This window comes from Homalodisca vitripennis, unplaced genomic scaffold, assembly GCF_021130785.1.
Source record: "Homalodisca vitripennis isolate AUS2020 unplaced genomic scaffold, UT_GWSS_2.1 ScUCBcl_1220;HRSCAF=4570, whole genome shotgun sequence".
Lineage (NCBI taxonomy): Eukaryota > Metazoa > Arthropoda > Insecta > Hemiptera > Cicadellidae > Homalodisca > Homalodisca vitripennis.
The window spans coordinates 47,197-63,499 of NW_025777368.1; the positions used below are offsets into that span (position 1 = coordinate 47,197).

Below are 16,303 nucleotides of genomic sequence, written 5' to 3' on the forward strand. Positions count from 1 at the left end.
GGGCAGTTCTAGGGGATTTGACTAAACACTCCATATCCAGTTCTACCCTTAATAAGCGAGCCATCCGTGTACCAGACAAAGCTCTTTCTTATTGTTGGGATGTTATCTTGCGATTTCCACTCATCTCTGGAGTAGAAGTCAACAGAGAATGGCTTATTGAATACGAACTCCGTTCTCATTGTGTCGGAGACCATTTCGAGAATAGCGCTTGGGTTTACAGCTTCAGTGATGGCGCCATGGCTCGCGTTAGACGCGCCATTCCTCCACAAGCCAGCAACCATCAGCCGATAAGCTGACTTACGCGCTTCAGCTTTTATATGGACATCAAGAGGTAGAAGTCCTATAAGCCACCTCGAGGGTCGCTGAGGGACTGCTCCTGAATGCTCCGGTTACAAAGATTGTGCCAAGCCTTTGTAAGCTTTCAAGCTTGGCTTTGGCAGTTACCTGATTTCACCTTTGTCCACCAGACTAATGAACCATAAGTGATTTGAGGCCTTACAACTGCTTTGTAAAGCCATAGTGCTATGTGGGGTTTTACGCCCCATGAGAATCCTGCAAGTCTCCCTGGACGTCATGAGCGCCCACTTTGCTTTGTGCAGGATATTATTAAGATGATCATTCCACGTAAGCTTATGATCTAGAGTCAGTCCTAAATATTTGACTGTCTTTGACCACTCCAGCTGAGTGGATGCGAGTTTCAGCCTAGAAAGAGACTCTAGGTTCTTTTTCCTAGTGAATGGTACAACTACTGTCTTAGAGGGATTTACTTTCAGTCCCTCTCCCTGACACCAGTTGTGTACATGTTGAAGGTTGGTATTCATGATATCAACAACAACATTTGTATATTTTCCCTGTACCATAAGGACTATGTCGTCTGCATATCCTTGGACATAGATTCCGTTGTTAGTAAGGTCCTCAAGTAGACCATCTACTACTAGGTTCCACAGTAGAGGTGACAGGATGCCTCCTTGAGGACATCCCCTTGTGGGTGCGATCACAAGCGATACTTCATTAAGATCGGCCCTGATCCGTCTGGAGCACAGCATGGCCCTAAGCCACCGGCACAGAGCTGGCTCGAGGCCACGTCGCTGTGCTCCACTTACCATTGCAGTGAATTTGGCATTGTCGAAAGCTCCTTCAATGTCTATGAAGGTGCACAATGCCAGTTCCTTGGCGGACAGGCTATCCTCAATCCTACTGACTAGTTGGTGCAGTGCTGATTCACAGGATTTGCCTTGCTGGTATGCATGTTGGTTGCGACGAAGGGGAGTGTCTGAGAGAACTCCCTTTCTCAGGTGCCTCTCCACCAGTCTTTCTAATGTTTTCATAGAAACGAAGATAAACTGATGGGACGAAAAGATTTTGGGACAGAGTAGTCCGCTCTCCCTTTTTTAGGGATGAAGACCACCCTGTTGAGACGCCAGACTTGTGGTATGTACCCATAGGCTAGGCTCGCCCTGAATAGTTCACATAGAAGGGTAAGGAGATTCTCCGGCCCTTGTTGAAGCAGGGCCGGAAAGATTCCATCCCCTCCTGCAGATTTGAAAGGGGCAAATTTAGAAATTGCCCATTTGGCTTTAGAGAGAGTGACAATCCTTCTGGCAATGGCCCAGCTTACCACGACAAGCTCTTGGCCGTGAGCCTGCCTCGCGGTTACCAGACGTTCCAGTGTCGTCATTCTCAAAGATACAGTCAGGGAAGTGAGTCTCAAGGAGAAGTTTGAGGCTATCACTAGACCCGGAAGTGTGTTGACCTCCCTGGGACCTTAAAGATCCCAAGTGACCGGTTGGACTTGAGGCTAGTAAGCGTTGCAGTCCTAGCTGCCGCGCTTAACTCATTTACCTTCTGTGTAAAACTGCCTCCAGGAACTTTGTTTTGCTTTTTTAATCGCTAGGCTGTATTCTGTAAGAGCTCTATGATAGGACTCCAGATACGGCTCCTTTTGCATTGATTGTACAGCTTCCTGACATTAGCCCTTTTGCGAGCGAGGTCCGCAGTCCACCATTAGATTTATAGCCAGCAATCACTTACTAGATAACAGAAGTTCATGTCCGATTCACAGATAGATTGGAACTGATAAGTTAGTTTATATCTACTTATTTGAAACTGGTCACTATCAGTAAAAACCACTCGAAATTAAATTATACTGCGGAGCGTGTGCCACCAGTACGTCCACCTTCTACCACTCCATTCTACCATGTATTCCTGTTTAAATTATGTCGTTACATATATCTCAATCAACATATTATACCTTTTATTAGTTATACTTACCTCACGATGAAAACAAAGACGAACGTTTTAAAATCTTAGCATGGATTGGTACAATTATATTCCATTATTTAGTATTTTAGTGACTCTGTAAAATACTATTACTGTGCGCTTCCAAGTCTAAGTAGATTGCATAACATCCAAGTAGAGTAAACCTTTACTGACAGTTCTAATATTTCGCTTGTTCTACAAGATTTACCTCGTAATATACTAAAATCTTGTTCTGTAGGCATGATTTTTATTAACCACACTATCATAATTCCTCTATAACAAACACAAATAATGTCTCTACGGTGGGAATGGTTGATTCAATGTGAATGTTGAGATAGTGTTAGCTTGTATTATAAATATTTACATAAATCTATTTAATTGTGTTTTCTCGTACACATTTGTTTCAGAAGATGTAGTAGTAGTGTTCTTATTCACCTTATTCCTCAAATGTTAGGATAATTAATACACAAATATGTTGTGCATTAAAATGTTTGGATTTCAGATTAAAAAGGCGGAAGTGAAGGTTCCAACTCGATCTGTCATCAGAGAGCTGTTCAATTCTCGGCCTCTGCTATCTAGATTTGCCATCTGTTCACTTACCTGGTAACTTATAACTAGCCCATATGTATTTAGACATTATATTTGGTCGACATAGTTGAACAAAGCTGGAACAAGATCGACATCTATTGAGTCTTGATTCGATCATAAACGTAACACTTGACAAAGTTTCGAGAAATGAAAATGTCAGAGCTGAGCAATATTATCATTCATCAGCAAGTATCATTCATTGAGTTTGAGCTAATATTAACTGTGCACTCTCCAGTACAGACTGCCGGAGTGCAGATAACTGCTACCATACACTCTCCAGTACAGACTGCCGGAGTGCAGATAACTGCTACCATACACTCTCCAGTACAGACTGCCGTAGTGCAGGTAACTGCTACCATACACTCTCCAGTACAGACTGCCGTAGTGCAGGTAACTGCTACCATACACTCTCCAGTACAGACTGCCGTAGTGCAGATAACTGCTACCATACACTCTCCAGTACAGACTGCCGGAGTGCAGATAACTGCTACCATACACTCTCCAGTACAGACTGCCGTAGTGCAGATAACTGCTACCATACACTCTCCAGTACAGACTGCCGTAGTGCAGATAACTGCTACCATACACTCTCCAGTACAGTCTGCCGGAGTGCAGATAACTGCTACCATACACTCTCCAGTACAGACTGCCGTAGTGCAGATAACTGCTACCATACACTCTCCAGTACAGACTGCCGGAGTGCAGATAACTGCTACCATACACTCTCCAGTACAGACTGCCGTAGTGCAGATAACTGCTACCATACACTCTCCAGTACAGACTGCCGGAGTGCAGATAACTGCTACCATACACTCTCCAGTACAGACTGCCGTAGTGCAGATAACTGCTACCATACACTCTCCAGTACAGACTGCCGTAGTGCAGATAACTGCTACCATACACTCTCCAGTACAGACTGCCGGAGTGCAGATAACTGCTACCATACACTCTCCAGTACAGACTGCCGTAGTGCAGATAACTGCTACCATACACTCTCCAGTACAGACTGCCGTAGTGCAGATAACTGCTACCATACACTCTCCAGTACAGACTGCCGTAGTGCAGATAACTGCTACCATACACTCTCCAGTACAGACTGCCGTAGTGCAGATAACTGCTACCATACACTCTCCAGTACAGACTGCCGGAGTGCAGATAACTGCTACCATACACTCTCCAGTACAGACTGCCGGAGTGCAGATAACTGCTACCATACACTCTCCAGTACAGACTGCCGTAGTGCAGATAACTGCTACCATACACTCTCCAGTACAGACTGCCGGAGTGCAGATAACTGCTACCATACACTTTCTTCAATCTACAGTAGTTAACTGTTCTTAAAGATGAATTGATTATAAACCATTTACAAGAAAACTTTTCATTTTTCCTATCCTTCTTCAGGTCCTCTTGTGCTAAGTTGAAAATAAGATAGCTTTTACCAGATTCATTTAAACTGCTATGGAGTAAATACCAGATATGACAAAATTGCCAGGCTCAACCCCACTGGTCTTTGAAATTGAAGAGACCACCATATTAAATGCATTGCAGAATAAACTAACCAAGGTAAATAAATCAATTTCCGTCAGCACTTGGGTCTGAAATTGTTTAATCGACTTCTCCTTTACATACAAAATGTAACAAATAACACATATTTTTGCCGGAAGGCAATCACTTGGCTTTATTGTCAACAGGACATAGACTACCTCACAAGCTTCTTAGTATAACAGTAAGTTTATACTATACATAAACTCACTACATTATATACACAATTATGTTTTCTATACTTAAAATTATGTATTATACTTTTTAAGCTGCATTATTTACCATCAGATGTCACAGCAGCAGGCGGATACAAAGACTTACAAATAATGCTAGACTGTAATGATTCTTATTTGTAATTTATATATTTTTTATAACACTTATCACACAACTTGTTAATGAGGCTAGTTTAATTTCTCAAACGTATATATGTCACCATGATGTATGACGTATGATGTATTGCCATGATTTTTGTATTAAGAGAAATAAAATTTATTTATCATTTATTCATAATAAGTCTGAATGTTAGTCACAGTTTCAAAGTAACCCTTGACCATCTTTACAGTGGTTTTATTAATAACCTGTTTTAAATATATCAACTGGTGTGTATACAAGGTAATGTATACATTTTACTGTTCTGTTTAAAATGTACTGCTCGCGTGTATAAGTGTTGTCCAAATTACTCTTTTAATTATTATTTACTAGAACCTCTTACAGGAAACATATTAGGCCGTCTTAAAAGATTTTATTTCTTAATTTATTAATATTTTAGAATATCGAATAAATATCATCAGGAAAAAACTTATAGCATCGATTTTTCCTAGTTAAAAAATTAATCTTAAGGATGTCATAGACAGCTGAGTTGTGAACTGTTGACAATAGGTTGGTGAACGTGTTTGTCTACTTCGGCTTCTCTCTGATGTCGGTGACTCTCGCAGGCAACAAGTATGTTATAGACAGCTGAGTTGTGAAATGTTGACAATAGGTCGGTGAACGTGTTTGTCTACTTCGGCTTCTCTCTGATGTCGGTGACTCTCGCAGGCAACAAGTATGTTATAGACAGCTGAGTTGTGAACTGTTGACAATAGGTCGGTGAACGTGTTTGTCTACTTCGGCTTCTCTCTGATGTCGGTGACTCTCGCAGGCAACAAGTATGTTATAGACAGCTGAGTTGTGAACTGTTGACAATAGGTCGGTGAACGTGTTTGTCTACTTCGGCTTCTCTCTGATGTCGGTGACTCTCGCAGGCAACAAGTATGTTATAGCCAGCTGAGTTGTGAAATGTTGACAATAGGTCGGTGAACGTGTTTGTCTACTACGGCTTTTCTCTGATGTCGGTGACTCTAGCAGGTAACAAGTATGTCATAGAAGCTGAGTTGTGAAATGTTGACAATAGGTCGGTGAACGTGTTTGTCTACTTCGGCTTCTCTCTGATGTCGGTGACTCTCGCAGGCAACAAGTATGTTATAGACAGCTGAGTTGTGACCTGTTGACAATAGGTTGGTGAACGTGTTTGTCTACTTCGGCTTCTCTCTGATGTCGGTGACTCTCGCAGGCAACAAGTATGTTATAGAGAGCTGAGTTATGAAATGTTGACAATAGGTCGGTGAACGTGTTTGTCTACTTCGGCTTTTCTCTGATGTCGGTGACTCTCGCAGGTAACAAGTATGTCATAGACAGCTGAGTTGTGAACTGTTGACAATAGGTTGGTGAACGTGTTTGTCTACTTCGGCTTCTCTCTGATGTCGGTGACTCTGTCAGGTAACAAGTATGTCATAGAAGCTGAGTTGTGAACTGTTGACAATAGGTTGGTGAACGTGTTTGTCTACTTCGGCTTCTTTCTGATGTCGGTGACTCTGGCAGGCAACAAGGATGTCATAGACAGCTGAGTTGTGAACTGATGACAATAGGTCGGTGAACGTGTTTGTCTACTTCGGCTTCTTTCTGATGTCGGTGACTCTGGCAGGCAACAAGGATGTCATAGACAGCTGAGTTGTGAACTGATAACAATAGGTTGGTGAACGTGTTTGTCTACTTCGGCTTCTCTCTGATGTCGGTGACTCTCGCAGGCAACAAGGATGTTATAGACAGCTGAGTTATGAAATGTTGACAATAGGTCGGTGAAACGTGTTTGTCTACTTCGGCTTTTCTCTGATGTCGGTGACTCTCGCAGGTAACAAGTATGTCATAGACAGCTGAGTTGTGAACTGTTGACAATAGGTTGGTGTACGTGTTTGTCTACTTCGGCTTCTCTCTGATGTCGGTGACTCTGTCAGGTAACCAGTATGTCATAGACAGCTGAGTTGTGAACTGTTGACAATAGGTTGGTGAACGTGTTTGTCTACTTCGGCTTCTCTCTGATGTCGGTGACTCTCGCAGGCAACAAGTATGTTATAGACAGCTGAGTTGTGAACTGTTGACAATAGGTCGGTGAACGTGTTTGTCTACTTCGGCTTCTCTCTGATGTCGGTGACTCTCGCAGGCAACAAGTATGTTATAGACAGCTGAGTTGTGAACTGTTGACAATAGGTCGGTGAACGTGTTTGTCTACTTCGGCTTCTCTCTGATGTCGGTGACTCTCGCAGGCAACAAGTATGTTATAGACAGCTGAGTTGTGAACTGTTGACAATAGGTCGGTGAACGTGTTTGTCTACTTCGGCTTCTCTCTGATGTCGGTGACTCTCGCAGGCAACAAGTATGTTATAGACAGCTGAGTTGTGAACTGTTGACAATAGGTTGGTGAACGTGTTTGTCTACTTCGGCTTCTCTCTGATGTCGGTGACTCTCGCAGGCAACAAGTATGTCATAGACAGCTGAGTTGTGAACTGTTGACAATAGGTTGGTGAACGTGTTTATCTACTTCGGCTTCTCTCTGATGTCGGTGACTCTGGCAGGCAACAAGTATGTCATAGACAGCTGAGTTGTGAACTGTTGACAATAGGTTGGTGAACGTGTTTGTCTACTTCGGCTTCTCTCTGATGTCGGTGACTCTCGCAGGCAACAAGTATGTTATAGACAGCTGAGTTGTGAACTGTTGACAATAGGTCGGTGAACGTGTTTGCTTACTTCGGCTTCTCTCTGATGTTGGTGACTCTGGCAGGTAACAAGTATAACATAGACAGCTGAGTTGTGAACTGATGACAATAGGTCGGTGAACGTGTTTGCTTACTTCGGCTTCTCTCTGATGTTGGTGACTCTGGCAAGTAACAAGTATGTCATAGACAGCTGAGTTGTGAACTGTTGACAATAGGTTGGTGAACGTGTTTGTCTACTTCGGCTTCTCTCTGATGTTGGTGACTCTGGCAGGTAACAAGGATGTCATAGACAGCTGAGTTGTGAACTGATGACAATAGGTCGGTGAACGTGTTTGTCTACTTCGGCTTCTCTCTGATGTTGGTGACTCTGGCAGGTAACAAGTATGTCATAGACAGCTGAGTTGTGAACTGATGACAATAGGTCGGTGAACGTGTTTGTCTACTTCGGCTTCTCTCTGATGTTGGTGACTCTGGCAGGTAACAAGGATGTCACAGACAGCTGAGTTGTGAACTGTTGACAATAGGTCGGTGAACGTGTTTGCTTACTTCGGCTTCTCTCTGATGTTGGTGACTCTGGCAGGCAACAAGGATGTCATAGACAGCTGAGTTGTGAACTGTTGACAATAGGTTGGTGAACGTGTTTGTCTACTTCGGCTTCTCTCTGATGTCGGTGACTCTGTCACGTAACAAGTATGTCATAGAAGCTGAGTTGTGAACTGTTGACAATAGGTTGGTGAACGTGTTTGTCTACTTCGGCTTCTTTCTGATGTCGGTGACTCTGGCAGGCAACAAGGATGTCATAGACAGCTGAGTTGTGAACTGATGACAATAGGTCGGTGAACGTGTTTGCTTACTTCGGCTTCTCTCTGATGTTGGTGACTCTGGCAGGTAACAAGTATAACATAGACAGCTGAGTTGTAAATTGTTGAAAATAGGTCGGTGAACGTGTTTGTCTACTTCGGCTTCTCTCTGATGTCGGTGACTCTGGCAGGTAACAAGTATAACATAGACAGCTGAGTTGTAAATTGTTGAAAATAGGTCGGTGAACGTGTTTGTCTACTTCGGCTTCTCTCTGATGTCGGTGACTCTGTCACGTAACAAGTATGTCATAGAAGCTGAGTTGTGAACTGTTGACAATAGGTTGGTGAACGTGTTTGTCTACTTCGGCTTCTTTCTGATGTCGGTGACTCTGGCAGGCAACAAGTATGTCATAGACAGCTGAGTTGTGAACTGATGACAATAGGTCGGTGAACGTGTTTGCTTACTTCGGCTTCTCTCTGATGTTGGTGACTCTGGCAGGTAACAAGTATAACATAGACAGCTGAGTTGTAAATTGTTGAAAATAGGTTGGTGAACGTGTTTTATTTACTTCGGCTTCTCTCTGATGTCGGTGACTCTGGCAGGCAACAAGTATGTTATAGACAGCTGAGTTGTGAACTGTTGACAATAGGTTGGTGAACGTGTTTGTCTACTTCGGCTTCTCTCTGATGTCGGTGACTCTGTCACGTAACAAGTATGTCATAGAAGCTGAGTTGTGAACTGTTGACAATAGGTTGGTGAACGTGTTTGTCTACTTCGGCTTCTTTCTGATGTCGGTGACTCTGGCAGACAACAAGGATGTCATAGACAGCTGAGTTGTGAACTGATGACAATAGGTCGGTGAACGTGTTTGCTTACTTCCGGCTTCTCTCTGATGTTGGTGACTCTGGCAGGTAACAAGTATAACATAGACAGCTGAGTTGTAAATTGTTGAAAATAGGTTGGTGAACGTGTTTATTTACTTCGGCTTCTCTCTGATGTCGGTGACTCTGGCAGGCAACAAGTATGTTATAGACAGCTGGGTTGTGAACTGTTGACAATAGGTCGGTGAACGTGTTTTGCTTACTTCGGCTTCTCTCTGATGTTGGTGACTCTGGCAGGTAACAAGTATAACATAGACAGCTGAGTTGTAAATTGTTGAAAATAGGTCGGTGAACGTGTTTGTCTACTTCGGCTTCTCTCTGATGTCGGTGACTCTGGCAGGCAACAAGTATGTCAACTTCCTCCTGATCGCCCTGGTGGAGGTGCCAGCCTATGCCGCCATGTGGCTGGGCATGGAGTTCTTCAATATCGGCCGCAAGACGGCGCTCGCCTGCACGTTCTTACTTACTGCGGTCCCTTGCCTCATCTACCTGTTTGTGCCTTCAGGTAGGCTATATACTGATTCAATTTATTTAGAACGTATGTCCATCACAGTTATAAACTATTATTATTACCTAATTAAAATACGTGTTACAACTTGTTTAACTCTAACAAAATTTACAGTAAAGCTAGATTTTGATAATCTAACTCTTATTTGTAAGTTACGTTTGTGTTTGTTTGTGACGGTGTATATTATAAGCTGGGTACTTCACTTATAGTTATGGATTGTATGATTCTTAAAGAATGCCACATTAAAGATTGAGAGTTCTAAGTTAATAACTGAAGGTGTAATTAATTTTACAACCTTAAGAAATTGGTTATTAGTTATTGTTTTGAGATTTTAAAAATACTGTATGGATACTGTATGTTTTGTTGATAATCAGTTGAATCTTTTTACTGTCATTACTTGTGTGTGTGTCTGTGTGTGTGTGTGTGTGTGTGTGTGTGTGCGCGCGCGCGCGTGTTGCGTCATGCGTATGTATGTATCTGGGTACATATCTATAGACTTACGAAGTATTTTCATTTTCCTTTTCCTTTTTCTGATTTTAAGTTATATTTTGAAGCTTATTTGAATCGCCAAAGTTAAGTGACTATAGTTTTTAAATTAAAATTTGGGTATTAATTGTAGTTATAAGAAGTGTACAGAAGTATCAACCAGGGCAGATGGTCGAAATGACCATAGTATTTAGTGCTTAAATACTTGTTCCTTACTTTGGACTTAATAAATACTAATTTTACTTTTAGAGAGCTAAAGCTAGTTCCTATTAAGGTTAGTGAGGGTAATATTTTGTTTTTGTTTATTGTATATATAGAGCACTTTTTCTTCTTCTTCTTCTACTTTTGGAACAATGAGGAGTTAAAGTGGAGAAAGCTTAAATTGTAAACAGAAAACCGTGTGTTTTCTCCATATTTTTGGCTATTATAATTCAAAATAACACACAAAATATTTTTCTTTTTACTCGAATACATGGGTAAGTACTACCCAATCAGTAAAAACTTATTTCCGAGGTAATTTAGGTGTTTATTTAAATGTGATAGACGTTTGAAGTGAGACGTGTAAACGTGTGAGAGAGGGTGCCGGGACCCGGCTCCGTCAGGGATCTTCTTTAGAAAAACAAACTACATAGTTTGTTGTCAATCGTCGTCACACACATTAAGTGTTTTGTACAAGGCATGGAGAAAAACACTAAATAATGTTATTTTATTTGTTACGAAATGGTCCAAGTTTTTTTCATATATATCAAGTGTGATCCTCTTAATTATCCCTTTAACTATTATCAGTTCTCTTTCGTTCAATTATTTTAAAATTTTTATTCAAAATTTATTTTAACCCATCCGTTTATTTGTATGGTCTATCTCAAAGTTTAAACAATTCTAAGAATCGGTGATTTATTCTGATTATCTAGAAATGCGCGATATGCAGTATTAAACGCACCTTCCGACATTGTATGTTAAGATCCAAGGTTCCTCTTGTTATTCTGTAGGTACTTTCTATACACGTAGTATTTCAGTCTTGTACTGTAACACGATGTACGATGTACGGTATAGATGCTGACACGATACGACTCTGCCTGTTCTGTTGGGAAAGTTTTCCATCACGATCTCGTACACAGTGATCTATGAGGTTGGTGCCGAAGTGTTTTCCCCACCGAGCTGAGACAGTCCATGGTCGGTCTATGTTGTGCAGTTGGCTGCATTGCGGGCCTGTTCGCTCCTCAGATCCCTCTACTGGTCAGTATAAAACGAAACACAACTTAGAGTGCTCTGTCTTCATCATTGTAAATCTCTTTTTTAGGTTAAGCGTTTTAACACTGCCTCCAGTATGTGTTTTAAGTGCATTTTTAGTATGTTTTATGTATGTAAATAAAGAGTTTTGTCGATCTTTTATAACAAAGGTTATTTTAATAACTAGTCTACTCGTATAAAAAATTAACTTTACCAGCCAGTAGTTAAGTACAAGGCCATCAAGTTATATACAGAAAACGCACTGCACATATCAAGGAAATTAAGAGGCAGTTTTAAAAATTCCATTACTATTATTTTATTTCATTTATCTACTTGTATATTATATGTAGTTAACTCGTAGTGTGGATGAATTTATAGTAAGTTGTTCTAAAATACAGGGTTATCGTACAAGAATGATGCGGTTTCAGTAGTTCGTGGGGAGATAGCAGGGATATTTCTAGATGTTATATTTGGTATCTTTGGAAGCCTCCTACATATCAGTTTCTTTAAAAGATGTTCTAACCTTAACATCAGTACTTGCAGTTGCAATGAGTGTAGTAAGTTACTGTGTTCTCAGATAAAGATAAAGCAAAGTGTGTTATATTGTTGGCTGAATTAAAATCCTCCAAAAACAACATCTGCTACTTTCCCTTTGAATGGATGTGTTAGCAGACACAATTTACGAACCTGGGGCTCTGAAAAACTCTCACGTCATTGTTAGGAAACAACGCGATTCGCCTAAAGTTAATTTTTTGTTTGTGAAAAAATTGCGTAGTAGGGCCTTTCTTGTTTTGCTGAAAAAACAAGGACATTGAGTTGTGGTTTCTTGACATGATAACCAATCACAGCTCGAAAACATTTATCAAATTAATTTCCAAAAAAGATGATCCCCCACACTTCAGTGCATTGGCAACGAGCGCTTTGGACGAAGAATTTGTAAATTTCCAAAAATGTGTAAAATTTCCTTACTCAGTAAGTACAAATACTTGAATAAAACTAAGCACTTTGTTTTTTTAACCAAAAACAACATTGTGCAGATTGTGTATGGTTCCAATTTTTAGTGTTTAAATGGTATTTATTTTTATTATTAGTATGAGCATGCATGTGTATATTCTGTTGGCTTTGTTATAAATACGTCGGAAAACAGTGTTGTACTGTTTTGGGTAGTATTCACCCATGTATTACAGCGGAAGACAAATATTCTTTGCTTTTGTGGATTTTTACAACAAAAATAATGAAGAAAACACAGTTTTCTGCTTACAATTTCAGCTTTCTCCACTTTAATTCCTCATTATTCAAAACATATGACAGTAAATATCTTGTACAACATTAATTATTGTACGTCTCTTAAACAACGACATACTAAAGATGGAGAGTTCAAAGTTAATAATTATAGACATAATAAATTTATTTTGTAAACCAAATCGGTTTTAGCTATCATTTTGAGGTTTAGAAAATACCGTATGATACTCTACGTCTTGACCGAGAGTAATGATTAGGATTCATACAATGATTAGCAGGTCTAGAATTCAGTCTTGGGACTGTACCTCTCTTGATCTGCACCCTCGCTCATAAGTAAATACAATCAGTAATAAATATACCGTCAATGTTTAAGTCTAATGCGAATAAATCCAAATCAGTATTCACATCCAGTACGTATTATTTATCATCCAGTATTTTCAAAATTTCAAAGTGATAAGTAACAGCCGATTTTGTAAGGGATACATAGAAATTAATTTACGTCTTTAATTATTACTTTGAACTCTCTATTTTTAGCATTTCGTTCTTTAAGAGACGTATAATTCATGCTATACGATGGTTTACTGTCATATTTATTGAATAATGAGGAGTTAAAGTGGAGAAACCCTATATTTTAAACAGAAAACTGTGTTTTTCTCCATATATTTTGTTATCAATATCCCCTAAAACACAACAATGATTTTCTTTTGCTCTAGAGCAAATACTTAGTACATGGGTGATTACTAACCAAATAGTAAAATATGTTTTCAGATCTAATATAGCTGTATATTTTAATGTGGTAGACGGCTGAAGTGAGATGTTTAGCGTGTGAGAGAGGTCGCCGAGACCCGGCTCCGTCAGAGTTCGTGTTTTGAAAGCTATAAACGCTGTATTACTTGTGACTACTTTAGACCAACACTGTTTGCAGGCCCTGTACATAAACCCCATGCTGCTGTTCTTCTGGTTGTCAGTGGGCGCCGGCTCCGTCAGAGTTCGTGTTTTGAAAGCTATAACGCTGTATTACTTGTGACTACTTTAGACCAACACTGTTTGCAGGCCCTGTACATAAACCCCATGCTGCTGTTCTTCTGGTTGTCAGTGGGCGCCGGCTCCGTCAGAGTTCGTGTTTTGAAAGCTATAACGCTGTATTACTTGTGACTACTTTAGACCAACACTGTTTGCAGGCCCTGTACATAAACCCCATGCTGCTGTTCTTCTGGTTGTCAGTGGGCGCCGGCTCCGTCAGAGTTCGTGTTTTTGAAAGCTATAACGCTGTATTACTTGTGACTACTTTAGACCAACACTGTTTGCAGGTGCCCTGTACATAAACCCCATGCTGCTGTTCTTCTGGTTGTCAGTTGGGCGCCGGCTCCGTCAGAGTTCGTGTTTTGAAAGCTAATAACGCTGTATTACTTGTGACTACTTTAGACCAACACTGTTTGCAGGCCCCTGTACATAAAACCCCATGCTGCTGTTCTTCTGGTTGTCAGTGGGCGCCGGCTCCGTCAGAGTTCGTGTTTTGAAAGCTAATAACGCTGTATTACTTGTGACTACTTTAGACCAACACTGTTTTGCAGGCCCCTCTGTACATAAACCCCATGCTGCTGTTCTTCTGGTTGTCAGTGGGCGCCGGCTCCGTCAGAGTTCGTGTTTTTGAAAGCTATAACGCTGTAATTACTTGTGACTACTTTAGACCAACACTGTTTGCAGGCCCTGTACATAAAACCCCATGCTGCTTGTTCTTCTGGTTGTCAGTGGGTGCCGGCTCCCTGTCTCTACTGCTGCCAGAGACTCAGGGTCGTAGTCTGCCAGACACCAATCATTGCAGGCCGTCAAGTTTGAGCTAGTAACCCGTATATACCAGTCATGCGATCATGCAACATTACTCATCTTTATTTATTTTAATTTTAATTATATTTTTATGTTTATTTTTTACACTTTGGTGAACACAAAAAGAGTGTCACATTTTGAAAAACAGTCTCAGTGCCTGTTCTCCGAGTGGCTTAAAAGTCTATAATGTAAACTTTAAATTTGACTGTGACACTTAAATATACATTGTGTTTTGTTACTTGTTTATTTGTTGTTCACTGCAAACCCGTACCCAGCAACACGGTCGTATCGAGCTCTGTACCGTCTAAACAAAAAGGAGGAAGGAGGTATTTTTTTTCACTTTGGTAAGTTTGAATTACAGTCGTCCTTTGTTTATTTTACGATGAGGAATTTATCAGAAATTTATACATCCATATAATGTTCATTTTGGTAACCAAGTCTAATAATTTTGAAGATTCAGCTCTGGTCGGGACTATCAAGATGATCAGATGGTGAGGTGAAGTCCAGCTTCTGGTAACCACTGTCTACAGATAGTTCTGGAAGATTCAGTTCTGAGGTCCGGACTATCTGAGAGGTTGATCAGATGACGTGGTGTGGTTGAAGTCCAGCTTCTGGTAAACCACTGTCTACAGATAGTTTTGGAAGATTCAGTTCTGAGGTCCGGGACTACTATCTGAGAGGTTGCAGATGACGTGGAGTGAGGTGAAGTCCAGCTTCTGGTAACCACTGTCTACAGATAGTAGTTTGGAAGATTCAGTTCTGAGGTCCGGGACTATCTGAGAGGTTGAGCAGATGACGGGTGAGGTGAAGTCCAGCTTCTGGTAAACCACTGTCATTATTAAAAGTATAATTAGTCTGAGGTCCGGGACTATCTGAGAGGTTGATCAGATGACGTGGTGAGGTGAAGTCCAGCTTCTGGTAACCACTGTCTACAGATAGTTTATGGAAGATTCAGCTCTGAGGTCCGGGACTATCTGAGAGGTTGATCAGATGACGTGAGTGAGGTGAAGTCCAGCTTCTGGTAACCACTGTCTACAGATAGTTATGGAAGATTCAGCTCTGAGGTCCGGGACTATCTGAGAGGTTGATCAGATGACGGAGGTGAGGTGAAGTCCAGCTTCTGGTAAACCACTGTCTACAGATAGTTTTGGAAAGATTCAGCTCTGAGGTCCGGGACTATCTGAGAGGTTGATCAGATGACGGAGTGAGTGTGAAGTCCAGCTTCTGGTAACCACTGTCTACAGATAGTTCTGGAAGATTCAGCTCTGAGGTCCGGGACTATCTGAGAGGTTGATCAGATGACGTGGTGAGGTGAAGTCCAGCTTCTGGTAACCACTGTCTACAGATAGTTATGGAAGATTCAGCTCTGAGGTCCGGGACTATCTGAGAGGTTGATCAGATGACGGAGTGAAGGGACGGTGAAATTTCCAGCTTCTGGTAAACCTGATTCTGTCAACAGATAGTTCTGGAAAGATTCAGCTCTGAAGGTCCGGGGGAACTATCTGAGTGGGTTGATCAGATGACGGATCGTGAGGTGAAGTCCCAGCTTCTAGGTAAACCCAATGTCTCAGAATAGTTCTGGAAGATTCAGCTCTGAGGTCTGGGGTCTGGGACTATCTGATTGGCTTGACAGAGTGGACTTGCATATATAAAAGTTGGTGTTGAGAGCACAGCCACACTGCACCACCAGTTGCACAAGGGGTCGTAGAAAATCTCCGCGCGGATTACGTACTACGTACTCACAGCACACTGCCCACTGAAAAATGAATGGGTTGAAACATCAAACCGTATTTAGCAATTTGAGCACTTTGACTATTTAAAGAAGAAAAAGCTATGTATATGTCAGTAATATTATATAACGTCACTTTAAAAAATGAGAGGAAAATGACATTTCTGTTGGTGATGAA

At 41.1% G+C, this 16,303-nt stretch overlaps 1 protein-coding gene across 1 annotated transcript in view; it reads left to right on the forward strand.

The window, feature by feature from the left end:
- Positions 1–14,634, forward strand: part of LOC124371300 (organic cation transporter protein-like) — a 60,969-nt gene extending 46,335 nt beyond the window's left edge. Inside the window, 7 exon segments of the mRNA XM_046829637.1 lie at positions 2,762–2,862; positions 9,388–9,608; positions 10,231–10,283; positions 11,191–11,238; positions 11,241–11,333; positions 13,495–13,542; positions 14,327–14,634. Of these exon segments, the coding sequence (XP_046685593.1) occupies positions 2,762–2,862; positions 9,388–9,608; positions 10,231–10,283; positions 11,191–11,238; positions 11,241–11,333; positions 13,495–13,542; positions 14,327–14,413 (651 nt within the window). The 3' untranslated portion in view covers positions 14,414–14,634.
- The last annotated feature ends 1,669 nt before the right edge of the window (positions 14,635–16,303 follow it).